This window comes from Tamandua tetradactyla, chromosome 14 (assembly GCF_023851605.1).
Source record: "Tamandua tetradactyla isolate mTamTet1 chromosome 14, mTamTet1.pri, whole genome shotgun sequence".
NCBI lineage: Eukaryota > Metazoa > Chordata > Mammalia > Pilosa > Myrmecophagidae > Tamandua > Tamandua tetradactyla.
The window spans coordinates 82,701,235-82,728,619 of record NC_135340.1 but is presented as its reverse complement, the minus strand read 5'-3'; the positions used below and the strand labels follow the sequence as shown (position 1 = coordinate 82,728,619).

Below are 27,385 nucleotides of genomic sequence, written 5' to 3'. Positions count from 1 at the left end.
CAAGTAGTGCTGTTGCTGGGTTGTAGGGCAACTCAATATTTAGTTTCCTAAGGAATCACCAAACAGTCTTCCATAGGGACTGCACCATTATACATTCCCACCAGCAGTGCATAAGTGTCCCAGTTTCTCCACATTCTATCCAACATTTATAGCTTCCTGTTTGTCTAATAACAGCCATTCTTATAGGTGTGAGATGGTATCTCATTGTGGTCTTGATCTGTTTTCCCTTATAGCCAGTGAAAATGAGCATCTCTTTATGTGCTTTTGAGCCATCTTTATTTGCTCTTCAGAAAAATGCCTATTCATATCTTTAGCCCATTTTATAATTGGGTTGTTTGTTCTTTTGTTGTGAGTTATATGATTTCTCTGTATAATCAGGAAATCAAACCTTTGTCTGATATGTGATCAAAATCAAACCTTTGTCCAATATATTTTTCCCATTAAGTTGGTTGCCTCTTCATCTTTTTGACAGAGTCTTTTGATGTGCAGAAGCACTTGATTTTGAGGAGTTCCCATTTATCTTTTTTTTCTTTTGTTGCCTGTGCTTTCAGTATAAAGTTTAGGAAGCTCCCTCCCATTATTAGGTCCTGAAGATGTTTCTCTACATTTTTTTCTAGAAGCTTTATTGTGCTAGTTCTTATATTTATGTGTTTGATCCATTTTGAGGTACTTTTTGTGTTGGGTGTAAGATAGGTGTCCTCTTTCATTCTCTTGGCTATTGATATCCAGTTCTTCCATGCCCAGTTATTGAAAAGACTATTTTGTTGCAGTTCATAGGATTTGGGGGCCTTGTCCGAAATCAGTTGACCATAGATTTGGTGGTCTGTTTCTGCAGTCTCCCTTCGATTCTTTTGGTCAATGTTTCTGTCTTTGTACCAGTACCATGCTGTATTGACCACTGTGGCTTTATGATAGGTTTTAAAGTGAGGGAGTGTTAATCCTCATCCTCCCACCTTGTTCTTCTTTTTTAGGATGTTTTTAGCTATTCAGCGTCTCTCCCTTCCAGATGAATTTGATAGTTAGCTTTTCCAAATCTTCAAAGTAGGCTGTTGGGATTTTGATTGGGACTGTGTTGAATCTGTAGATCAATTTGGGGAGACTTGAAATCTTAACTATATTTAGCCCTCCTACCCATGAACAGGGAATGTCTTTCTACCTGTTTAGATCTCTTTTGATTTCTTTTAGCAATGTATAAAGTTTTCTACGTACAAGTCTTTTATGTCCCTAGTTAGGGTCATTCCTAAGTATTTGATTCTTTTTGTTGCTATTTTGAATGGAATTTTTTTCCTTGGCTGACTCCTCAGCTAGGTCATTGCTTATGTATAGAAATGTTACTGATTTTTGCACATTAAATTTATATCCTGCCACCTTGCTGAATTTTTTATTAGCTCAAGTAACTTTGCTGTAGATTTCTCATGATCTTCCAAGTATAATATCATATCATCTTCAAATAATGAGAGTTTACTTCTTCCTTTCCCATTTGGATGCCTTTTATTTCCTTGTCCTGCCTGATTGATCTAACTAGAACTTCTAGCACAATGTTGAATAATAGTGGTGGCAGTGGGCATCCTTATCTTGTACTTGATCTTAGGCGGAAAGCTTTCAGTCTCTCTCCATTGAGTATGATGCTGGCTATTGGTTTTTCATATATTCCTTTTATCATATTAAGGTAGTTACCTTTGGTTCCTATCTTTTAGAGTGTTTTTATCAGAAAAGAATGCTGAATTTTGTCAAATTATTTTTCAGCATCAATCAAGATGATCATGTGATTTTTCCCTATTGATTTCTTAATGTGGTGTATTACATTAATTGATTTTCTTTTGTTGAGCCATCCTTGCATTCCTAGTATAAATCCCACTTGGTCATAATGTGTAATTCTTTTGATGTACTGTTGGATTCGATTTGCCAATATTTTATTGAGAATTTTTGCATCTATGTTCATTAGGGAGATTGGCTTGTCGTTTTCCTTTCTTACAGCATCTTGACCCAGTTCTGGTACTAAAATGATATTAGCTTCATAAAATGAGTTAGGTAGATTTCCTTTTTCCTCAGTTTTTTTGAAAAGTTTGAGGAATATTGATATTAGTTCTTTCTGGAATGTTTGATAAAATTCCCCTCTGAAGCCTTCTAGCCCTGGGCTTTTCTTTGTAGGAAGATTTTTGATGACTGATTGAATCTCTTTACTTGTGATTGATTTGTTGAAATCTTCTGTTTCTTCCTGAATCAGTGTAGCTTGTTTGTGTTTCTCCAGGAATTTGTCCATTTCATCTAGATTGTCTAGTTTGTTGGCATATAGTTGTTCATAGTATCCTCTTATGATTTCTTTTCTATCTTCAGTGTCTGTGGTAATGCACCCCTTCTCATTTCTGAATTTTGTTTATTTGCATCCTCTCTCTTTTTTTCTTTGTCAGTCTTGCTAGTGGCCCATCAATTTTAATGATTTTTCTCAAAGAACCAACTTTTGTCTTTATTGATTCCTTCTGTTGTTCTTTTCTTCTCCCATTCATTTATCTCTGCTTTAATCTTTATTTCTCTTCTCCTGTTTGCTTTGGGGTTAGTTTGCTGTTCTTTTTCAAGGTCTGCCAGATGTGCTGTTAAGTCCTCTATTTTTGCTTTTTCTTGTTTTTTAATACAGGCATTTAAGGCAATAAATTTCCCTTTCAGCACAGCTTTTACTGCATCCCATAAGTTCTGATAAGTTGTATTTGCATTTCCATTCATCTCCAGATAGCTACTGATATCACTAGCTATTTCTTTTTGACCCACTGGTTCTTTGAGAGTGTGTTATTTAATCTCCATGTATTTGTGAATGTTCTCGTCTTTCGTGGTTATTGAAGTCCAGCTTTATCCCATTATGATCTGAGAAAGTGCTTTGAATAATTTCAGTGTTTTTAAATTTATAAAGATCTGTTTTGTGCCCCAGTATATGAGCTATCCTGGAGAATGTTCCATGAGCACTAGAGAAGAATATATAACCTTATGCTTTGCAGTGAAAATACCTATATATGTCTGTGTGTGTGTGGGTTTAATTTGTTTATCAAGTTTTCTAACTTCTCTCTGTCCTCATTGATCTTCTGTCTGGTTGTTCTATCTATCAAGGAGCATGGTATATTGAAGTCTCCTACTATTGTTGTTGAACCATCTATTGCTCCCTTCAGTTTTGCCAATGTCTGTCTAATGTACTTTGGAGGTCCTTAATTGGAGCATAAACATTTATGATTGTTATATCTTCTTGGTGAATGACCATTTAATCAGTATGTAATGTCCTTCTTTGTCTCTTATGATGTCTTTACATTTAAAGTGTATTTTGTCTGATATTAGTATAGCTACTCCTGCTTTCTTTTGGCTACAACTGACGTGGAAAATCTTTTTCCATACTTTCACTTTCAATCTATTTGTATCCTTGTGTCTAAGATGAGTCTCTTGTAGGCAGCATATAGCTGGATTATGTTTCTAAATCCCTTCTGCCATCTATATCTTTTAATTGGTAAATTTAATCCATTAACATTCAAAGTTCTTGATTCCATCATCATCATCTTTTTAATTTTATTTGTCAGATCTGTATATGCTTTTTCCTCTTTTTCTTTGTATTCTTTAAATTACCCTTAGTGTTACTCTTCAGTTCTGTGCCCTCCTCCAGACCTTCCTCTCCTGTCTCTTTTTTTTCAGCTGGCAGAACTCCTTTTAGTATTTCTTGTTGGGCTGGTCTCTTGTTGACAGATTCTTTCAAGACTTCTGTGAAAACTTTAATCTGCCCCTCAATTTTGAAGGACAGTTTGGCTGGCTACAGAATTCTTGGCTGGAAGTCTTTATCTTTCAGGATCTTGAATATGTCATACACTGCCTTCTTGCCTCCAGGGTGCTAGTTGAGTAGTCTGCACTCAGTCTTACTCATTTGATTTCCCTTGTATATAGTAGATTGTTTTTCTCGTGCCACTTTCAGGACTTTCTACTTCTATTGAACATTTGACAGACTGATTAGTATGTGCCTTGGGGAAGGCCTATTTGGATTTATTCTGTTTGGAGTTCTTTGGGCTTCTTTGACTTGTATATTTATGTCCTTTATGAGAGTTGGGAAGTTTTCCTCCATTATATCCTCAACTACTCTTCCTAACCCTTTACTCCTCTCTTCTCCTTCTGGGGGGACACCAATGGTTGTTATATTTGTGCACTTTGTTTTGTCTGTCATTTCCCTGAGTTCCCACTAAATTTTTTCCATCTTTTTTGCCATTTACTGTTTTGAGTCTTCGAAGTCAATTATCCAGTCCTCTGTATCACTTATTCTTTCTTCTGTCTCTTCAGATCTGGTGTTGTGTGCCTCTAGCGTGTTTTTAATTTGGTCAACAGAGTCTTTAATCTCTGTGATTTCTGCTATTTTTCTATTTATTCTTTCAGATCCCTCTTCGTACTCTTCTACTGTCTTCTTGATCTCCTTTATGTCATTTGCTGTCCCACTTTTTTTATTAAGGAGAGTTGTATGAACATCTTTGATTAGTTGTTTCAACGTCTGTGTCTCCTCTGTGTTTTAATTTGGTCATTAGGCAGGGCTATATCGTCTGCATTGTGATATGCTTAGTGATCTTCTGTTGTCTTTGTTGCATGTAAATATCTTGATTGATTTACTTTGGGAGTTGATTTCTTTTACTAGTCTAAGGCTTTGTGTTTGCAGGATGGCTGTACAGCAGGTAGCAGGGCCTGGGGTGGAGCACTCAGAGCAGTAATTTGTTTCAGGGCAGGTATAGGTGAAGTTTGGTATGTGTGCTGGTTTGAGAGGATGTATGTCCCTTAGAAAAGCCATATTTTAATCTAAATCCTATTTCATAAAGGTAGATTAATCCCTATTCAATACTGTATGTTTGAAACTGTAATCAGATCATCTCCCTAGAGATGTGATTTAATCAAGAGTGGTTGTTGGGCGGAATTAGGTGATGACATGTCTCCATCCATTTGGGTGGGTCTTGATAAGTTTCTTGAGTCCTATAAAAGAGGAAACATTTTGGAGAATGAAGGAGATTCATAGAGAGTAGAGAAGAATGACATAGCCACAAGAAGCAGAGAGCCCATAAGCCAGTGACCTTTGAAGATGAAGAAGGAAAATGCCTCCCGGGGACCTTCATGAAACAGGAAGCCAGGAGAGAAAGCTAGCAGATGCCTTGCTCACCATATACCATTCCAGCTGAGAGAGAAACTGTGACTGTGTTCGTCTTGTGCCTTTCCAGAATGAAAGAGAAGCCCTGAACATCATCGGCCTTGTTGAACCAATGTATCTTTCCCTGGATGCCTTTGATTGGACATTTCTATAGACTAGTTAGGATTGGGACATTTTCTTGGCCTTAGAATTGTAAACTAGCAACTTATTAAATTCCCCTTTTAAAAAGCCATTCCATTTCTGGTATATTACATTCCGGCAACTAGCAAACTAGAACAGTATGTTATGCTGATGCTTGTTAATGTGGGACCCAGGGAGGATGTAGCTGTACGGGTGCACCAGGCTGGGGGCATAACCCTGGTGTGTGCTGATCTAAGGCACGGGGCCCTTTGTGTGCATGCGTAGAGCTGTAGCAGCAGGTCGGCATTACCCCTTCGTGAATTGGGGGCTGATGTGACCCAGTTGCACTATTCAGTACTTTCTCAGAGCTGGGAATTGTGGCTGAGGGCTGTGCGCATACGCGGTTCTAGGACTGCTATAAAGTGTGGTTGCCAGAGCTAAATGATGTGATTGGGGGCCTGTGCCCATGCATGGGCATGGGAGTGCTGTAAACGGATGCACAGAGCTCTGGTGGGGCAGAGTGAGGCTGAGAGACACTATTGGCTATGGGGGATGGTATGGCAGGGGCAGCCTAAGTGTGGAGGTTAGTGCCCGCAGCCTTTATTTTATGCACTGGCAACAGCCTGCAGGAAACAGGGAGGGGGAGGTAGTGTTCAGGAGGAGTGCAGGAGAGGTGGATTGGGCTGCACTTGGGGTGGGGGCATGGGGCAGGTAACGTGCACTGGGGGCTTGTGGGGTGGGGGTGCCTGGAGCTCGGGGAATGGGAGCGGATGATGGGGTTTGGGTGCATGGGGTTTGGAGTGGGTCCCTGGTCATGAAGGTGCGCTGGTGAGGGTAGCACCCCCAAGGAACACAGTCTATCTTACTTCTCATCCTGGTCTCCTGTCTGTGCACTCTCGCGGGCTCTGCAGCTCCACACCTCCGTACCAGTCTCTTGTTTTCTGCCTCTCAGTTCCTCTGCCTCTGCTACCAGGGCTCCCCTGTGTGGCGCAGAAGACTCTCCCTGGTCAGCTGTACTCCTGAATTGCCACCTCAGTCTCCCTCCTGTCCCTTCTCTAACTTTCTGTGGAGCAGGGTTAATCTCGAGCTATTCTATTCTTCCGTCTTCCCATAAGTCCCTGTTTTCTTGGTTTTAATTGAACATCTTTGTGCCAGGAGCTATTTTGGAGACCTTATTTACATTTTTATCTAACCCTAAGACCCTTTGAGTTAGACTTTTAAATTTTATAATAGTAATAAAAAGCTCAGAGATATTAAGTAACAGCCTAAATTAATACTGCTAATAATGGGTAGGAGGAATTTAAATTCAGGTATGTCTAACTTTTTTGTGTTAGTAGTACCCCTTTTGTAAGGTTAAAAAGAAACGCAGAAAGCAGTAACAAAAGAGAGAGTAGTAAGCAATTTACATAAGTCTCAAATTTAGCTCTAAATTTTCAAAGTAAAATGTTGAGAGGAATTCTTTTTTTCTTTGATTTGCTGACAGCTAGGACAAAATGAAAAATTCAAAATTACACTAAAAAAAAATTCACCATTCCCTGGCATTAAATTTTTATTTGTACGATGTGACTTTAAAGGGACTATTGTTTAATATTGAGGACATTCCCTGTTATATCTATTCTTTTTTAGCAAATGCAGAAACACATTCAATGTGGTAGAGGTTAAAAAAAATCTTTCTAGAGCCCAGGACTTAGCATTAAATTACGAGTCAGTGAATTCTGTGATGGTATTAACTGATGTTGATCAAGTATGATACTTGGTGTCTTGAAGTGTTTTACGTATGATATGGTATTTAAAAGACTTATAAAATACATTCTTGCTTCCCCTTTATTAAAAGCCTGTGTCTTTTACCCAGACTTTTGATTAAAGATAGATTTGAGGTTAGAGTCTCTTTTTTTCCCCCATTTTTAAACAGTTTTATTCACATATCTTACAATCCAACATAAGTAAAAAATCAGTGGTTCCTGGTATGATCACATAGCCATGCCTTTGCCACCACAGTCTACATAAGGACATTTCCTTTTTCTTTTGCAAAGAATCCCATATCCCTGTCTTGTTGACATTTAGTTTTGGCATATTATCTTTTTACATTCAGTGGAAGAATATTAAAGTGTTACTGTCAACTTTAGACCCTAGCTTGCTTTGATTGTATTTTTTCCTGTATAGCATCACATTTACAACATCTTGCAATGTTTATATTCATTCATTTGTTCTCCCTCATGCGAAAACAGTCTTGTATTTGCACATTTAATCACCATAATTGTTCACTCTAGGCATTCCAAAATTATACCATCTCAGTCTTTTATCTCTATGTTTCCTTCTAGTGTCATATATACCCCCAGACCTCCTCCCTCAACCATACTTACATTCACCTTCATTCAGTGTACTAATATTATTGTGCTCCCATCAGATAGTATTGTGCTATCCATTTCTGAATCTTTACCATCAGTCCTATTTCACATTCTGTGCTCCTTTAGCACCAGATGCCCAATCTCTACCCTCCTTCTATCTCCTGATAACCTGCATTCTTTTTTTTTATCACTTTTTTTTTATTAATTAAAAAAAGAATTAACAAAACAATTAGAAATCATTCCAATCTACATGTACAATCAGTAATTCTTAATAACATCACATAGTTGCATATTCATCATTTCTTAGTACATTTGCATCGATTTAGAAAAAGAAATAAAAAGACAACAGAATAAGAATTAAAACAATAATAGAAAGAAAAAAAAACAAAAAAAACAAAAACAAAAAACCTGTACCTCACATGCAGCTTCATTCAGTGTTTTAACATAATTGCATTACAATTGGGTAGTATTGTGCTGTCCATTTCTGAGTTTTTATATCCAGTCCCGTTGTACAGTCTGTATCCCTTCAGCTCCAATTATCCCTTCTCTTTTTTTTTTTTTAATTAACAGAAAAAAAGAAATTAACCCAACATTTACAGATCATACCATTCTACATATGCAATCATTAATTCTTAACATCATCACATAGATGCATGATCATCATTTCTTAGTACATTTGCATTGGTTTAGAAGAACTAGCCACATAACCGAAAAAGATATAGAATGTTAATATAGAGAGAAAAATAAAAGTAATAATAGTAAAATCAAAACAAAACAAAACAAAACAAAACAAAAACCTATAGCTCAGATGCAGCTTCATTCAGTGTTTTAACATGATTACTTTACAATTAGGTATTATTGTGCTGTCCATTTTTGAGTTTTTGTATCTAGTCCTGTTGCACAGTCTGTATCCCTTCAGCTTCAATTACCCATTGTCTTACCCTGTTTCTAACTCCTGCTGAACTCTGTTACCAATGACATATTTCAAGTTTATTCTCGAATGTCCGTTCACATCAGTGGGACCATACAGTATTTGTCCTTTAGTTTTTGGCTGGATTCACTCAGCATAATATTCTCTAGGTCCATCCATGTTATTACATGGTTCATAAGTTTATCTTGTCTTAAAGCTGCATAATATTCCATCGTATGTATATACCACAGTTTGTTTAGCCACTCTTCTGTTGATGGAGATTTTGGCTGTTTCCATCTCTTTGCAATTGTAAATAATGCTGCTATAAACATTGGTGTGCAAATGTCCGTTTGTGTCTTTGCCCTTAAGTCCTTTGAGTAGATACCTAGCAATGGTATTGCTGGGTCGTATGGCAATTCTATATTCAGCTTTTTGAGGAACCGCCAAACTGCCTTCCACAGTGGTTGCACCATTTGACATTCCCACCAACAGTGGATAAGTGTGCCTCTTTCTCCGCATCCTCTCCAGCACTTGTCATTTTCTGTTTTGTTGATAATGGCCATTCTGGTGGGTGTGAGATGATATCTCATTGTGGTTTTGATTTGCATTTCTCTAATGGCCAGGGACATTGAGCATCTCTTCATGTGCCTCTTGGCCATCCGTATATCCTCTTCTGAGAGGTGTCTGTTCAAGTCTTTTTCCCATTTTGTAATTGGGTTGGCTGTCTTTTTGTTGTTGAGATGAATAATCTCTTTATAAATTCTGGATACTAGACCTTTATCTGATATATCATTTCCAAATATTGTCTCCCATTGTGAAGGCTGTCTTTCTACTTTCTTGATGAAGTTCTTTGATGCACAAAAGTGTTTAATTTTGAGGAGTTCCCATTTATTTATTTCCTTCTTCAGTGCTCTTGCTTTAGGTTTAAGGTCCATAAAGCCACCTCCAGTTGTAAGATCCATAAGATATCTCCCAACATTTTCCTCTAACTGTTTTATGGTCTTAGACCTAATGTTTAGATCTTTGATCCATTTTGAGTTAACTTTTGTATAGGGTGTGAGAGATGGGTCTTCTTTCATTCTTTTGCATATGGATATCCAGTTCTCTAGGCACCATTTATTGAAGAGACTGCTCTGTCCCAGGTGAGTTGGCTTGACTGCCTTATCAAAGATCAAATGTCCATAGATGAGAGGGTCTATATCTGAGCACTCTATTCGATTCCATTGGTCGATATATCTATCTTTATGCCAATACCATGCTGTTTTGACCACTGTGGCTTCATAATATGCCTTAAAGTCAGGCAGCGCGAGACCTCCAGCTTCGTTTTTTTTCCTCAAGATGTTTTTAGCAATTCGGGGCACCCTGCCCTTCCAGATAAATTTGCTTATTGGTTTTTCTATTTCTGAAAAATAAGTTGTTGGGATTTTGATTGGTATTGCATTGAATCTGTAAATCAATTTAGGTAGGATTGATATCTTAACTATATTTAGTCTTCCAATCCATGAACACGGTATGCCCTTCCATCTATTTAGGTCTTCTGTGATTTCTTTTAGCAGTTTTTTGTAGTTTTCTTTATATAGGTTTTTTGTCTCTTTAGTTAAATTTATTCCTAGGTATTTTATTCTTTTAGTTGCAATTGTAAATGGGATTCGTTTCTTGATTTCCCCCTCAGCTTGTTCATTACTAGTGTATAGAAATGCTACAGATTTTTGAATGTTGATCGTGTAACCTGCTACTTTGCTGTACTCATTTATTAGCTCTAGTAGTTTTGTTGTGGATTTTTCCGGGTTTTCGACGTATAGTATCATATCGTCTGCAAACAGTGATAGTTTTACTTCTTCCTTTCCAATTTTGATGCCTTGTATTTCTTTTTCTTGTCTAATTGCTCTGGCTAGAACCTCCAACACAATGTTGAATAATAGTGGTGATAGTGGACATCCTTGTCTTGTTCCTGATCTTAGGGGGAAAGTTTTCAATTTTTCCCCATTGAGGATGATATTAGCTGTGGGTTTTTCATATATTCCCTCTATCATTTTAAGGAAGTTCCCTTGTATTCCTATCTTTTGAAGTGTTTTCAACAGGAAAGGATGTTGAATCTTGTCAAATGCCTTCTCTGCATCAATTGAGATGATCATGTGATTTTTCTGCTTTGATTTGTTGATATGGTGTATTACATTAATTGATTTTCTTATGTTGAACCATCCTTGCATACCTGGGATGAATCCTACTTGGTCATGATGTATAATTCTTTTAATGTGTTGTTGGATACGATTTGCTAGAATTTTATTGAGGATTTTTGCATCTGTATTCATTAGAGAGATTGGTCTGTAGTTTTCTTTTTTTGTAATATCTTTGTCTGGTTTTGGTATGAGGGTGATGTTGGCTTCATAGAATGAATTAGGTAGTTTTCCCTCCACTTCGATTTTTTTGAAGAGTTTGAAGAGAATTGGTACTAATTCTTTCTGGAACGTTTGGTAGAATTCACATGTGAAGCCATCTGGTCCTGGACTTTTCTTTTTAGGAAGCTTTTGAATGACTAATTCAATTTCTTTACTTGTGATTGGTTTGTTGAGGTCATCTATGTCTTCTTGAGTCAAAGTTGGTTGTTCATGTCTTTCCAGGAACCCGTCCATTTCCTCTAAATTGTTGTATTTATTAGCGTAAAGTTGTTCATACTATCCTGTTATTACCTCCTTTATTTCTGTGAGGTCAGTAGTTATGTCTCCTCTTCCATTTCTGATCTTATTTATTTGCATCCTCTCTCTTCTTCTTTTTGTCAATCTTGATAGGGGCCCATCAATCTTATTGATTTTCTCATAGAACCAACTTCTGGTCTTATTGATTTTCTCTACTGTTTTCATATTTTCAATTTCATTTATTTCTGCTCTGATCTTTGTTATTTCTTTCCTTTTGCTTGCTTTGGGATTAGTTTGCTGTTCTTTCTCCAGTTCTTCCAATTGAAAGTTAATTCCTGCATTTTTGCCTTTTCTTCTTTTCTGATATAGGCATTTAGGGCAATAAATTTCCCTCTTAGCACTGCCTTTGCTGCATCCCATAAGTTTTGATATGTTGTGTTTTCATTTTCATTTGCCTCGAGGTATTTACTAATTTCTCTTGCAATTTCTTCTTTGACCCACTCGTTGTTTAAGAGTGTGTTGTTGAGCCTCCAGGTATTTGTGAATTTTCTGGCATTCTGCCTATTATTGATTTCCAACTTCATTCCTTTATGATCCGAGAAAGTGCTGTGTATGATTTCAATCTTTTTAAATTTGTTAAGACTTGCTTTGTGACCCAGCATATGGTCTATCTTTGAGAATGATCCATGAGCACTTGAGAAAAAGGTGTATCCTGCTGTTGTGGGATGTAATGTCCTGTAAATGACTGTTAAGTCTAGCTCCTTTATAGTAATATTCAGATTCTCTATTTCTTTATTGATCCTCTGTCTAGATGTTCTGTCCATTGATGAGAGTGGGGAATTGAAGTCTCCAACTATTATGGTATTTGTGTCTATTTCCCTTTTCAGTGTTTGCAGTGTATTCCTCACGTATTTTGGGGCATTCTGGTTCGGTGCATAAATATTTATGATTGTTATGTCTTCTTGTTTAATTGTTCCTTTTATTAGTATATAGTGTCCTTCTTTGTCTCTTTTAACTGTTTTACATTTGAAGTCTAACTTGTTGGATATTAGTATAGCCACTCCTGCTATTTTCTGGTTGTTATTTGCATGAAATATCTTTTCCCAACCTTTCACTTTCAACCTATGTTTATCTTTGGGTCTAAGATGTGTTTCCGGTAGACAGCATATAGAAGGATCCTGCTTTTTAATCCATTCTGCCAATCTATGTCTTTTGATTGGGGAATTCAGTCCATTAACATTTAGTGTTATTACTGTTTGGATAATATTTTCCTCTGCCATTTTGCCTTTTGTATTATATATATATCATATCTGACTTTCCTTCTTTCTACACTTCTCCATACCTCTCTCTTCTGTCTTTTTGGTTCTGACTCTAGTGCTCCCTTTAGTATTTCTTGCAGAGCTGGTCTCTTGGTCACAAATTCTCTCAGTGACTTTTTGTCTGAGAATGTTTTAATTTCTCCCTCATTTTTGAAGGACAATTTTGCTGGATATAGGAGTCTTGGTTGGCAGTTTTTCTCTTTTAGTAATTTAAATATATCATCCCACTGTCTTCTAGCCTCCATGGTTTCTGCTGAGAAATGTACACATAGTCTTATTGGGTTTCCCTTGTATGTGATGGATTGTTTTTCTCTTGCTGCTTTCAGGATCCTCTCTTTCTCTTTGACCTCTGACATCCTAACTATTAAGTGTCTTGGAGAACGCCTATTTGGGTCTAATCTCTTTGGGGTGCGCTGCACTTCTTGGATCTGTAAATTTAGGTCTTTCATAAGAGTTGGGAAATTTTCAGTGAAAATTTCTTCCATTAGTTTTTCTCCTCCTTTTCCCTTCTCTTCTCCTTCTGGGACACCCACAACACGTATATTTGTGCGGTTCATATTGTCCTTGAGTTCCCTGATACCCTGTTCAAATTTTTCCATTCTTTTCCCGATAGTTTCTGTTTCTTTTTGGAATTCAGATGTTCCATCCTCCAAATCACTAATTCTATCTTCTGTCTCTTTGAATCTATCATTTTAGGTATCCATTGTTTTTTCTATCTTTTCTACTTTGTCCTTCACTTCCATAAGTTCTGTGATTTGCTTTTTCAGTTTTTCTATTTCTTCTTTATGTTCAGCCCATGTCTTCTTCATGTCCTCCCTCAATTTATCGATTTCGTTTTTGAAGAGGTTTTCCATTTCTGTTCGTATATTTAGCATTAGTTGTCTCAGCTCCTGTATCTCATTTGAACTATTGGTTTGTTCCTTTGACTGGGCCATATTTTCAATTATTTGAGCGTGATCCGTTATCTTCTGTTGGCGTCTGCGCATTTAGACAGATTTCCCTGGGTATTGGATCCAAAAGTTTGGAAGATTTTTCTGTGAAATCTCTGGGTTCTGTTTTTCTTATCCTGCCCAGTAGGTGGCGCTCGTGGCACACGTTTGTCTGCGGGTCCCACCAGTAAAAGGTGCTGTGGGACCTTAAACTTTGGAAAACTCTCGCCGTCCTGGGGGTTCGCTAGCCGAAGCGGCTTGAGTCGGCCCGGGGTCCGAACGCAGGGAGGGTTGCTGGTCGCCGCAGCCAGGGAAAGAGCCCGTCCGAATTTCCTAGTCGGCCCTGGGCAACAAGCGTGGCGGGAGGGCGCCAGCGGCAGCGGCCCGCCCGAGAGAGTGCACGTTCCCCGGGAGTCACCGGTTTGGAAGGGGCCTCCCCCACCCGTCACCGTTCTCTGCGGCCTGGGGGTTTCTGATCCAATTCTCTCAGTTGGTCCGGGGGCTGCGCGTGGTGTGGGCGCCAGCCGTCTTTGTTTCAGGGGACCGCCTCTCCAATTCTCCCAGCCGGCCCAGGAAGGGGGAAGGGAGTAACTCCGGCCGCTTGCCACCCCGCCCGGTAAGGCCCGCGCGCCTCTGCGATCTCACCCGAGCTGCTTCTCTCAGCCAGCCAGCCGTTCCAGGATGGGGTACGCTGTCTTTTTTTATCTCTGTTGTGGCTTTGGGCGCTTTCTGTATCGTTTCTACTCCCCTAGTAGGTGTCCTGGAGAAGAAACTAAGATCCGCGCGTCTTACTAAGCCGCCATCTTCCAGGAAGTGTCCATAACCTGCATTCTTAACTCTAACTCTCAAAGTTCACTCATTAATGTTAGTTTATATTAGTGAGGCCATTCAGTATTTGTCCTTTTGCTTCTGACTCATTTCACTCAGCATAATGTCCTCAAGGTTCACCCACATTGTTACAATGCTTAATGACTTTATTTTGACTTACAGTTGCAAGATATTCCATCATATGTATACACACACACACACACACACACACACACACATGTATATGAATGTGTACAGTTTGTTTAACCACTCATTCATTGATAGACATTTGGGCTGTTTCTATCTGTTGGCAGTTGTGAATAATGCTGCTATAAACATCAATGTACAAATGTCCATTTGTGTCCGTGCCTTCAGTTCCTCTGAATATATACCTAGTAATGGGATTGCTGGATCATATGGCAATTCTAAACTTAGCTTCCTGAGAAACCTCCTGTTCTAGTTTGCTAGCTGCCGGAATGCAATATACCAGAAACAGAATGGCTTTTACCAAGGGGAATTTAATGAGTTGGTAGTTTACAGTTCTAAGGCCAAGAAAATGTCCCAGTTAAAACAAGTCTATGGAAATGTCTAATCAAAGGCATCCAGGGAAAGATACCTTGGTTCAAGAAGGCCGATGAAGTTCAGGGTTTCTCTCTCAAGTGAGAAGCACATGGCGAACACAGTCAGGGCTTCTCTCTCGGCTGGAAGAGCATGTGATGAACATGGCATCATCTCCTAGCTTCTTCTCCTGGCTTCCTGTTTCATGAAGCTCCCCGGGAGGCGTTTTCCTTCTTCATCTCCAAAGGCTGCTGGCTGGTGGACTCTCTGCTTCGTAGTGTTGTTCTCTCTGAATCTCTCATTCTCCAAGATATTTCCTCTTTTATAGGACTCCAATAAACCAATCAAGATCCATCCAAATGGGTGGAGACATGTCAACCCCTAATCCAGTTTAACAGCCATTCTTGACTAAATCACATCATCCAGGGAGATGATCATTACAGTTTCAAACATACAGTATCGAATAGAGATTATTCTACCTTTATGAAATGGGATTTATATTAAAACATGGCTTTTCTTAGGGGGCATGCTTCCTTTCAAACCAGCACGCCTCCAAACTGCCTTCCAGAGCAGTTGCACATTCTACATTCCCACCAACAGTGAATCTTTTTCCACATCCTCTCCAGCACTTGTCGTTTTCTGTTTTGTTTTTTATAATGGCCATTCTAGTGGGTGTGAGATGATTTCTCATAGTTTTGATTTGCATTTGCCTAATGCTGGTGAAGTTGAGCATCTTTTTATATACCTTTTATCCATTTGTATTTCCTCTTCTGAAAAGTATCTGTTCATGTCTTTTGCCCATTTTTTAATTGAGTTGTTTGTCTTTTTGTTGTTGTATTGTAGAATCTCTTATATATTCTGGATTTTACACACTGATATGTGGTACCCAGATATTGTCTCCCATTGCATAGGTGCCTTTTTACTTTCCTGACAAAGTTCTTTGATGCACAGAGTGTTTAATTTAAAGTAGATCCATTGTTCTATTTCTTTCTTCATTGTTCATGGTTTGGGTATGAGGAAACCATCTCTTATCAAAAGATTTATATTTCCCTACATTTTCTTCTAAAAGTTTTATGGTCTTAGCTCTAACATTTAGGTCTTTGATCTGTTTTGAGTTAATTTTTGTGTTGGGTCTGAGATATGGGTCCTCTTTCATTTTTTTGCATATCCAGTTCTGTAAACACATTTACTGAAGAGCTGCTCCATCCCAGTTGGGTTGGCTCAATTACCTTATCAAAGATCAATTGTCCATAGAGGAGAGAGTCTGTTTCTCTCTTTCTTTTTTTTTTTCCCAATATTTTTATTGTAAACAACAAACATACAAACATTCTTGACATGGTTACAGTCAGTGGCTGACAGTATCATCACATAGTTGTGTATTCATCACCATGATCATTTTTTTGAACATTTGCATCTCTTCAGCAAAATAAATAAAAAAGAAAAAACTCATACACATGCCATGCCTTACTCCTCCCTCCCATTGACCACTAGTATTTCAATCTACTCAACTTATTTTAACCTTTGTTCCCGGTATTGTTTATTTTTTATCCATATTTTTTACTTATCTATTCATACCATAGATAAAAGGAGCATCAGACAAAAGGTTTTCACAATCACACAGCCACATTCCAAAAGCTATGTGGTTATACAATCATCTTCAAGAAACATGTGCTTATGGTGTTCAGTTAAACTGACTGATAGTTAGGTTCAAGTGCTAACTTGACTAGGTGAAGGTGCCTAGTTCTATTGCTGTGGGCATGAGCCAATGGCATATGAACCTCATCTGTTGCTGATTACATCTACAGTTGGCTAGGAGGCCTGCCTGCTGGAATGAATGATGTTTGATTTAATTGGCTGGATGCTTAAATGAAAGAGCTCAACGTAGTACAGCCCAAGCAGTTCAGCATACCTCATCTCAGCACTCACAGCTCAGCCCAGGCCTTTGAAGATGCAGAAAGGAATCACCCAGGGAAAGTTGTTGGAACCCAGAGGCCTGGAGAGAAGGCCAGCAGAGATCATCCTGTGACTTTCCATGGAGGAAAGAATCTCAGTTGAAAGCTAGCTGCCTTTCCTCTGAAGAACTATAGATTTTTAACTAAGTAAATCCCCTTTTATTAAAAGCCAATCCATCGCTGTTGTGTTGCATTCTGGCAGCTTTGGTAGACTAGAATGCTGAGCATATAAGTTAAATTAGGAAATGTGATAGTCAAAATCTAAATTTTGCACCAAATGAACATTTTCAGTTTTAGTCTCACACAGAAGTTGAAGTTTTAAATTATGAATGACCATCTATTTTCACCACCTTGTAATACTCACATTCCTTTGTTCTTTTAGAGGGTCTGTTTCAGAACAATCATTACAATTCCATTGGCCAGTATATCTGTCTTTATACCAGTATCATGCTGTTTTGACCACTGTAGCTTTGAAATATGCTTTAAATTTAGGTAGTGTGAGACCTCCTATTTTGATATTCTTTCTCAAAATATTTTTAGCTATTCAGGGCACCCTGCCCTTCCAAATAAATTTATTTGTTTTTTTTTATTTATGCAAAGTAAGTTGTTGGGATTTAAATTAGTACTGCATTAACTCTATAAATCAACTTGGCTAGAAGTGACATCTTAACTATATTTAGTCTTCCAAGCCATGAATATGGTATGCCCTTCCATTTAGTTAGGTCTTCCATGATTTGCTTTAGCAATTTTTGTAGTTTTCTGTGTATAGGTCTTTTGCATTCTTAGTTAAGTTTATTCCTAAATATTTTATTCTTTTGGCTGCTGTTGTAAATGAAATTTTTTACCCTAATTTCCTCCTCAGATTGCTCATTACTACTCTATAAAAACACTCCTGGTTTTGGGTGTTGACCTTATACCCTGCCACTCCTCTGTACTCATTTATTAGCTCTAGTAGCTTTACTGTAGAGTTTTCAGGATTTTTAATGTATAGTATCATGTCTTCTGCAAAGAGTGAGAGTTTTACTTCTGTTCCAATTTGGATGCCTTATATTTCTTTTTCTTGTCTAATTGCTCTGAACTTCCATCCAGCACAATGTTGAATAGCAACGATGACAGTGGGCATCCTTGTGTCTTGTTCTTGATTTTAAAAGGAAAGCTTTCATTCTTTCCCCATAGAGTATGATGTCACCTTTGGGTTTTTCATATATTTGCTTTATCATGTTGAGGAGTTTGGGCAGGATTGACACTCATTCTTTCTTGAATGCTTGGTAGAATTCACATTTGAAGTAATTTGGTCCTGAACTTTTAGTTTTGGGAGCTGCTTGATGACTCATTCGGTCTCTTTATCTGTGATTGGTTTGTTGAGGTCATCTGTTTCTTCTCAAGTCAGTGTTGGTTGTCCATGCTCTTCTAGAAAGTTGTCCATTTCATCTACATTGTGTAGTTTATTACATATACTTTATCATAGTATCCTTTCATTACCTCCTTTATTTCTTCACAGTCGGTGGTTATGTCCCCTCTCCCATTTCTGACTGTATTTATTTTCTTCCTGTCTCTTTATTTTTGTCAGCCTAGCTAAGGGTCCACCAATTTTATTGATTTTCTCAAAGCACCAACTTCTGGTTTTGTTGATTTTCTGTTATTTTCATATTCTCAATTTCATTTATTTCTTATTTTATTTTTATTGACAAATCTTCACACACATACAGTCCATACATGGCTCACAGTATCATCACATAGTTGTGTGTTCACCACCATGATCATTTTTAAAAGCATTTACATCACTCCAGAAAAAGAAATAAAAACAAAGAAAAAACACTTATATCCCATGCCCCTTACCCCTCCCTCTCATTGACCACTACTGTTTCCATCTACCCAATTTATTTTACCCTTTGACCCCCATTTATTTATTTTATTTTTTATCCATATTGTTTTACTCATCTGACCAGACCCTGGAGAAAAGAAGCATCAGATACAAGGTTTTCACAATCACACAGTCACATTGTAAGTTATATCATTATATAGTCATCTTCAAGAATCAAGGCTCCTGGAGCACAGCTCAGCAGTTTCAGGTACTTCTCTCCAGCCACTCCAATACACCATACACTAAACGGGGATATCTGTATAATGCATGAGAATAACCTCCAGGATAACCTCTCAACTTTGAAATCTCTCAGCCACTGAGGCTTTATTTTGTCTCATTTCTCTCTTCCCCCTTGTTCTGGTTTGCTAGCTGCCAGAATGCAATATACCAGAAATGTAATGGCTTTTAAAAAGGGAAATTTAATAAGTTGCTAGTTTACAGTTCTGAGGCTGAGAAAATGTCCCAATTAAAACAAGTCTATAGAAATGTCTAATAAAAGGCATCCATCCAGGGAAAGATACCTTGGTTCAGGAAGGCCGATGAAGTTCAGGGTTTCTCTCTCAAGTGAGAAAGCACCTGGCGAACACAGGGTTTCTCTCTCAGCTGGAAGGGCACATGGTGAATATGGCATCATCTGCTAGCTTTCTCTCCTGGCTTCTGGTTTCATGAAGCTTCCCAGGAGGCATTTTCCTTCTTCATCTCCAAAGGTTGCTGGCTCATGGACTCTCTGCTTCATTGTATTGCAGCATTCTCTGCTCTCTCTGAATCTCCCATTCTCCAAAATGTTTCCTCTTTTATAGGAGTCCAGTAAACCAATCAAGACCCACCCAAATGGCTCCCCTAATCCAGTTTAACAACCACGCTTGATTGGGAGACATCTCCAGGGAGATGATCTAATTACAGATTGAAACATACAGTGTTGAATAAGGATTATTCTGCCATTATGAAATGGGATTTTGATTAAAACATGGCTTTTCTAGGGTCTGTATATCCTTTCAAACCAGTACACCCCTTTTGGTCAAGATGGCTTTCTCAATCTCATGATGCCAGATCATGGTTCATCCTAAGAGTCCTGTCCCACATTGCCAGGGAGATTTACACCCCTGGGAGTCATGTCCCTCTTAGGCAGAAGGGCAGTAAATTTACCTTCCAAGTTGGCTTAGAAAGAGAGTCCACATCTGAGCAACGATAGAAGTTCTCTGGGGGTGACTCTTAGGCCTAATTTTAAGTAGGCTTAGCCTATTCTTTGCATGGTTACATTCTATAGGGACAAACCCCAAGATCAAGGACTTGGACTATTGGTTTGGTTGTCTCCGCTGCTTGCTAGAATGTCAGAAATTCTCCAGATGGGAAGGTTGAATATTTCTTCCTTTCTCCCCATCCTCCCAAGGGGACTTTGCAAATACTTCTTTATTCACTGTTCAGATTACTCTGGAACATATCAGGGCATCACACTAACCTGGACAAACCAACAAGATCTCATGCCCTTGTCAAGATTCCATGTACTTATGGTGTTCAACTGGACTGACCATACAAGTTAAATTAGGAAATGCACTCCCCAGAATATAAATTTTGCACCAAATTAATATCTCTCCCTTTGATCTCACGCAGAAGTTGAAGTTTTAAAATATGGACGATATTATCCTTATCCTGTATTCTGATTTACATTAGCCCTATCCAGATCAGCTTCATTCATATCTCTCTTCGAAGTCTGATCCCTTTTTTAAACAGTTACTATATTCTCTTTCATGGTTTTTGAAAGACAGTTTTGCTGGATATAAAAATTATTGGTTGGCATTTTTTTCTTTCAGAATCTTAAATATATCGTACTAGTCTCTCCTCCAGGGTTCCTGCTGAATAATCTGCACATAGTCTTATTGAGCTTCCCTTGTATGTGATGAATTGCTTTTCTCTTGCTGTTTTCAGAATTCTCTTTGTCTTTGACATTTGATAATCTGATTAGTAAGTGTCTTGGGCTATGTCTATTTAGATCTATTCTGTTGATGTATTTTGTGCTTTTTGGATGTGTAATTTAATGTCTTTCATAAGAGATGGGAAATTTCAGTGATTATTTCTTCCATTAGTCTTTCTACCCCTTTTCCCTTCTCTTCCTCTTCTGGGACACCCATAATATGTATATTCCTAGACTTCATGCTGTCATTCAGTCCCCTGAGACCATGCTCATATTTTTCAATTCTAGGATTTCAGATATCCTGTCCTCTAGATCACTAATCCTCTTTTCTGCTCTTCAAATCTGCTATTATAGGTCTCCATTGTTCTTCATCTGTATTTTGCCTTCCATTCCCATAAGCTCTGCTATTTGTTTTTGCAGACTTTCGAGGTCCTCTTTTTATTTGCACCATGTCTTCTTTATATCCTTCATCCCTTTTGCCATATCTTCCCTCAACTAATTGATTTGATTTTGGATATGATTTGCATGTCTGCTCAAACATCATTAATTAGCTATTTCAACTCTTGGTTCTCATTTGAAATGTTGGTTTATTCCTTTAACTGAACTGTATGTTTGATTTTCCCAGTGTGACTTTTTTTTTTTTTTTTTTTGCTGTTATCTAAACATTTGATTTCCTTAATTAGTTTATTCTGGAGGTCCTTTTCATTCTTTTACCTAGGGTTTTCTTGTTGGTTGAATTTGTTCCTGTCTGTTCTTTGGCACTCAGTTCAACTTATTCTAACTTCTAGCATAGAGTTCTGTTAATTTTTCAGAATTTTTCAGCTCTTGTTTTTCTGGTTCTTGCTCTGTATGGAACCTCTTTTTGAAGAGGGTCTCCTCAGATGTGATAGATCCAGTAACATTTTTCCAGACCAGACAGGCCCACATCTCAAATTTCTCTGAGGGTGAGACCCAGCAGGTTGTTAGACTTTCCTGTGAAGCTTCCAGACTCTGCTTTTCCTATCCTGCCCAGCGTGGGGCACTTGTCAGCCTACAGCTTCCCACCAGTGTAAAGTGATATGGTGCTTTTAATTCTCAGCAGCCTCTCCCTGCCAGTTGTTAGGGTTGAGACAGAGGCTAAGACAGAAGGTGATCTTAGGTTGCTTCTGTCTTCCAGCCCCTGGGGCCTGACAGGGCTGCCACTTGAGCTGTGCCCTCCTCCTTTTTCTAGGGGAAGATACACCCTTTAGGAATTTATACCCATTCACCTAGCTAGTTCCTTTGTTTCTCAGGCAAGCTTTAATTCTGTCCTTGCTTGGGGCAGTGCTGGAGCCTGAGAATACTTGCAGCTCTATCTAATCAGGTGTTAAGTGGAAAAAAAAAAAAACAGGAAGGAAAAGCCTTTTCAGAGCTGGGCCCCAGCTCCCCAGGTTTGCCAGTCAAGAGCTGGAGTTGGTACACAGCTCTGTGTTTTCACAGGCTCTGTATGCCCCCTTTTCTTGTCATCTACCCCATTTCCATTATTTTGAGCTGTCCAAAAAGCCTCTTTTTTTTTTTTCTGTCAGCTTTGCCCCTTCTCTGCCAGGACAAAATCTCTGGTTCCTTTAGTGCGTACTCCAGATTTATCTGTGCTCAGGGCCTGTTTTCAGCAGTCCTGATTTGTTAATTAATTCTACAATTGGAGCTTAGTTGAGCTAAGTCCTTGCTCCTAGTAGGGTCTGTTTCTTTTCCCCTTAGGAAACCAGCCTGCTGTGCCTGTTGAGAGGGGCACTGGCCTCCATAGCCTGGGAGACTTATAGTTCTTTGTGGGGTCTCAGTTGTTCCACCTGTTCCACATTGTTGTATTATACGTGTCTGGTCACTAATGTCCCCCATACAGTTGTTCCATACAACTCCTAGCTATTTATTAGCTGACCTGGAGGACAAACTAAATTTCACACCTCACTACACCACCATCTTGCCTGCCTCACTCTATATTCTTTCTTTTCTTTTTACTTTGGAGGTGGGGGTAGTGCGTGGGCCAGGAATCAAACCCGGGTCTCCCACATGGCAGGCAAGAATTCTACCACTGAACTAACCATGCACCTTCTATATTCTCATTTGAAAGCCTAAAATTATTTCTTGAAGCTTAAGGGAAGTTTTGAAGGCAAAAGTGTCCAAGCAACTTCTATACTGTCTGGGCAAAGAACCTTTTGTAAAAGTTTCACTTTAGATAAAATGCGAAGTTGCTTTTTCAAAGGAAGATGCTTGGTTTCAGAGGCAAAAAAGTAATAAGTAATTCCATTAAGTGGAGCATTTAAACAAGTGCCTTTGCACCTAGTTTTTGCCAATCCATGATTTATGTCAACAAATACATAGGTTAATGTGAATTTGTCATTAATGTTATTTTAATTTTTGGTGGAGAAAGCAATTATCCTTTAATTTCATACAGGACTGTGCAGTTCAAATTTGCGATAAAGTTGTAATATTTTTACCATACTGCTACATTTAAGGATCAGTTCATCATGCCAGAGAATGTTACCTTTCATATTTGAGTGTGTATTGTGTATTTGTATGTTTATTTCTTTTAATTCATTTTTTTTTAGGGTTTTATATGACTGGAAAGAAAGATTGAAACAGGGCTGTGAAATTATTCAGAATACTCCCTACGGGCGCCCTGCAAATATTAGTGGCAGTACCTCATCACAAAGAATTTATATCACTTACCGAAGAGCCTCTGAAAACATAACTCAAAATACACTGGCTGTCACAGACATATGTATTATTATACCGAGTAAAGGAGAAAGCCCACCACACACATTCTGCAAAGTTGACAAGAATCTCAATAACAGTATGGTAAGTGACTCTTTTGCACTGATAAAATTAGCCACTGATAAAAAGAACATAATTTTAAATAAATGTTTGAAAAACAGCATAGCACATTTACTGAATTGAAAAATATGTATTTAAAAATGTTAAATATTTTATTTTTAGCAAAGTAGTTATATTTTAAGAAGAGCTTTGCAACATGCTTTCTTTTTTTCTTTTCTAATTAAAGAAATAATGTTTTTCCCGTTACTTCAAAAGCAGTATGCTAGCCAAGGCCAACACCTCTGCTTGTACACTAAATCCCATACAGTACACTAACCTATATGAGCACGTGGCTTCAACAGTCTTCCTTTCTTTTTTAGTGGATCATCTGCTTTCCCCTCTCCATCAGATTATTTCCTCTAGCATGCATGTTTCAGCATCTCCCACCTTTACAAAACTTCTTGACCCCACATCTTCCTCTACCTATTGTCAAATTTCATGTTCTGTTTTTACAACAAAACTCCTCAAAAGAGCTGACTATACTCTATCCCTTCCTCGCTTGGACTCTTTCCAGTCATGCTTTTCTTTCCATTGTTCCACCAAGAATGTTCTTGTTGTGGAATCAAATGATGAATTCTTAGTCTTAATTTTTCAGCAAGCTTCTACACAGATAATAATTTCTTCCTTCTTGAAACAGTGACAGGAAGAAAGAATGAATTCTCTTCTATGTGCTTTATTGTTTTTTCCCTTGACCTCAGCAGCCATTCTCTCTTTTGCCTTTTCTTGTTCCTTCTCATCTCCGTAACCTATACATAAGGGAGTGCCCTCGGGTTCAGACCTCAAATCATTTATCTTTACCAGTTAAACTCACACCCTTGGTGTTCTAATAATTAAATACTAGATGTATGTGGGCGATTCCTAAACGTATATATGTCTAACCCAGACTTCTCTTATGCAGCTACAAATTCAACATCCTGTCTTGGATATCTTATCCAATAGTTTACCTAGTTGAACATGTCTGTTTTTGTTTCCTGGCTGCTAAAACTAATAACATACAAATGGTTGACTTAATGTCAGGAATTTCCTGGTTCATAATTTCAGAGGCTAGAAGGCTTGCTTTCCTCCCAGGGTCAGTGTGTTCTGGCTGGCCAGCAATCTTTGGGGCTCCCTGGCTTTTCTGTCACATGGCAGTTCACATGGCAGCATCTTCTCTTTTCTATTCCAGGTTCCATTGACTTCCAACTTCTAGCTGCTCCCCATGGCCTCTCTCTTAATAGCCTTTTCTGTAAGGCCTTCTTCAGTAATAGGATTAAGACCTTTCCTGATTCAGTTAGGCCACTCCTCAACTGAATTAACCTCATCAAGTGGTCCTATTTATAATGACTGCATCCCCACAGGAATGGTATAAAATTAAGAACATGTGTTTCTGGGATACATAACTCCAAACCACTACAGTGTCCGAAACTGAAATCCTGATGTTCCCTTCCAAATCTGCTCCTCCCTATAGTCTTTCTCATCTGGTAAATTGAAATTCCATCCTTCTAGTTACTCAGGCTTAAAAAATTTTGAGTTTTCTTTTACTTCTACTTCTCATCCAATTCTTCCTTAAATCTTTTTGGCTCTAACTTCAAGACATATCTTGAATTTGACCACTTCTCAGCCCCACTGTTGCCACTACCCTAGTCTAAAGCCATAATCATCTTTTTAAAATTGTTTTCATAATCATCTTTTTGATGGTATTATTGTAATGGTCACCTACCTTGGGTCAGGCAAACTTTTTATGAAGAGATAGATAATGAGTTGTTTGCTGGGCCATACACACTGTCATATATTCAGTTTTTGTTGTTGTTTTTTTTTAAACAGCCTTTTAAAATGTGAAAACCATTCTTAGCTCAGGTGTACAAAAACAGGTTTGGGGCAAAATATATGCCATAGTTTGTCAACTCTTGGTCTGACTGATCACTTCTCCTTCCACTTCTACCCCTTACAACTCATTCTTCACATAGCAACAAGAGTGATCCTTTTAAAACACAAATTGGATTATAGTACTCCTCTGCCTAAAATCTGTAGTGATTTTTTGTATACCTCTTAGTATCATCCAAATCTTCCAATGGTCTTAAGGCCATGAATGATATGCCGTCATCTTTATCTTTGTCCTTTTATTATTGTTTTAAATTACAGAAGTAATGTGTACTCAAAAAAAAAAAAAAAGCACACACTATTAGGGAGAAGGCCCAAATTATAGCTCTATGAAGTAAAAAATGAAGGTTCTTATTCCTAATTCCATCTTTCCTAATCCTGTTTTGCCAGGAGCAACAATGAACAATTAGCTTTGTGTCCTTCCAGACTTTTATGTGTTCAGATTTGTAAAGTATATATATTATCTATTAATATAGCCTTTACCTTCAAAAATTGGAAATTGTTATATATTCTGACATAAGCTTTTTTCATTATATGTTTTTATCCATTCATATAACTATTTCTTTTAATAATTGCATAGTATTTCAGAAAATACCAATGTGGAGTGATGAACGCAAAAGACAAATATGGAATGATGAATACAAGTTACTTTCAGTTTTCCCATTACTAATAAACCTGTTTTGATCAACTCTGTGCATTTTTGTGTCTCCAGAAGAATAAATAATTATAAGTAGAATTGATTGGTCTGTGGGTATGCTGTACATTTTGAAAAATGTTGACAGATTGCTCTCTAAAAAGATTGTGGCGGTTTATAGTTAACAACAGTTGTAGTGTAAAAATATGCCCTCTCCCAGTTTCCATGCCTCCCCACCATTGGTTGCTAGCAATCCTTTTTAAATTATCAACGATTTGGTAAGCAAAATTTGCATTTCTTTGATAATTGTAGAGGTTGAGAATCTTCTAATGAACATAACAGTTTTGAATAACTGAGTATTACTGTATTAAATGGATGTGCTACAATCTATTTATGTATTTTATCATCTGTAAGACACTTAGATTAATTCTAAATTTTTTCATATTACAAGCAAAGCTAATAGAAATATACTTTTAACTATACATGTCCATAGAATAAGTTACATTTATTTACCCCTTATGTGCTATTTTAGGATTTCACATTTATTAACTCAGTTAATCCTCAGAACCACACTGAGGTAAATAGTATTTCTCCTGTTATACAGAGAAGCAAATTTGAGAGTTAAAAGATGTTATCACTTACTGAAGGTCAAACCTTCAATCAATATTGAGTTAAGATGCAAACCCAAAACTCAAGAATTGAACTCCTGAACGCTATGATGCACTGTTTAATTATTTCCTTGTGCTATGTCCTGGAATTTCTGAGTCAAAACATATGTTTACTTTTTAAATTTTTATATAGAAAGGTTTAAATAATGAATATTCTTTCTAATGAAATTTTAAAGCATCGCGTTTTTAAAGTGTTGGGGATGACCTGATACACAGAAGAAAGAGTCAGAAAAATGAAAAAGCAGATATTAGGAATTTTAAAAGCAGAGTAGTTTGTAACAGTGTCAAATAGGGTAAAATATCTCTGCATATCTCAATAACTCCTCTAGGGAGTACCATAAATAATACCTATGTGGTCCTAATCATTTCGTCTTCACTAATAGGTTAAATGTTTTAATCTGTTTAAGAAAGCAAGGAAAAGTAATGAGGAGCCAAATTACTGGAGCATAATTCATATTAGCAAAAAAGAAAGAAAGGAACAGGTAACCTAAGGGTCCATCAGTAGGGGAATAATTAATTAAATTATGGTTTATTCATAAATGGAATACTATCCAGTGGTGAAAGATGAATAATCTGTTCACCTGTATAATTTAAAAACATATTGATGAGTAGAAAGGCAAGTTAAAAGAGGACATATTGGGCAGACAGTGGTGGCTTGGTGGGAGAGTTCTTGCCTGCTCTGCCGGAGACCTGGGTTTGTTTCCTGGTACCTGCCCGTGTAGGAAAAAAAAAAAGGGGGGGCATATTCAGAATATCACCATTTATGTAAAATTTAAAAGCACACAGAACAATAATATATGCTTATGACTGTGAATATTGATGTAGTAGAAATATTAAAAACTATGGAGTATAATTATAATTATATTGTTTCATCAGTTGTAAAAAGGCTA

At 37.7% G+C, this 27,385-nt stretch overlaps 1 protein-coding gene across 7 annotated transcripts in view; it reads left to right on the top strand.

Annotated features, from left to right (window-relative positions):
• The window catches only part of DENND4A (DENN domain containing 4A), a 226,173-nt gene that overhangs the window by 65,470 nt on the left and 133,318 nt on the right, over positions 1–27,385 (top strand). For all 7 annotated transcript variants that reach the window (XM_077128252.1, XM_077128251.1, XM_077128250.1 and 4 more), the window contains one exon: positions 23,069–23,318. In XM_077128252.1, coding sequence (XP_076984367.1) covers positions 23,069–23,318 — 250 coding nt within the window. The remainder of the gene's footprint in view (positions 1–23,068; positions 23,319–27,385) is intronic.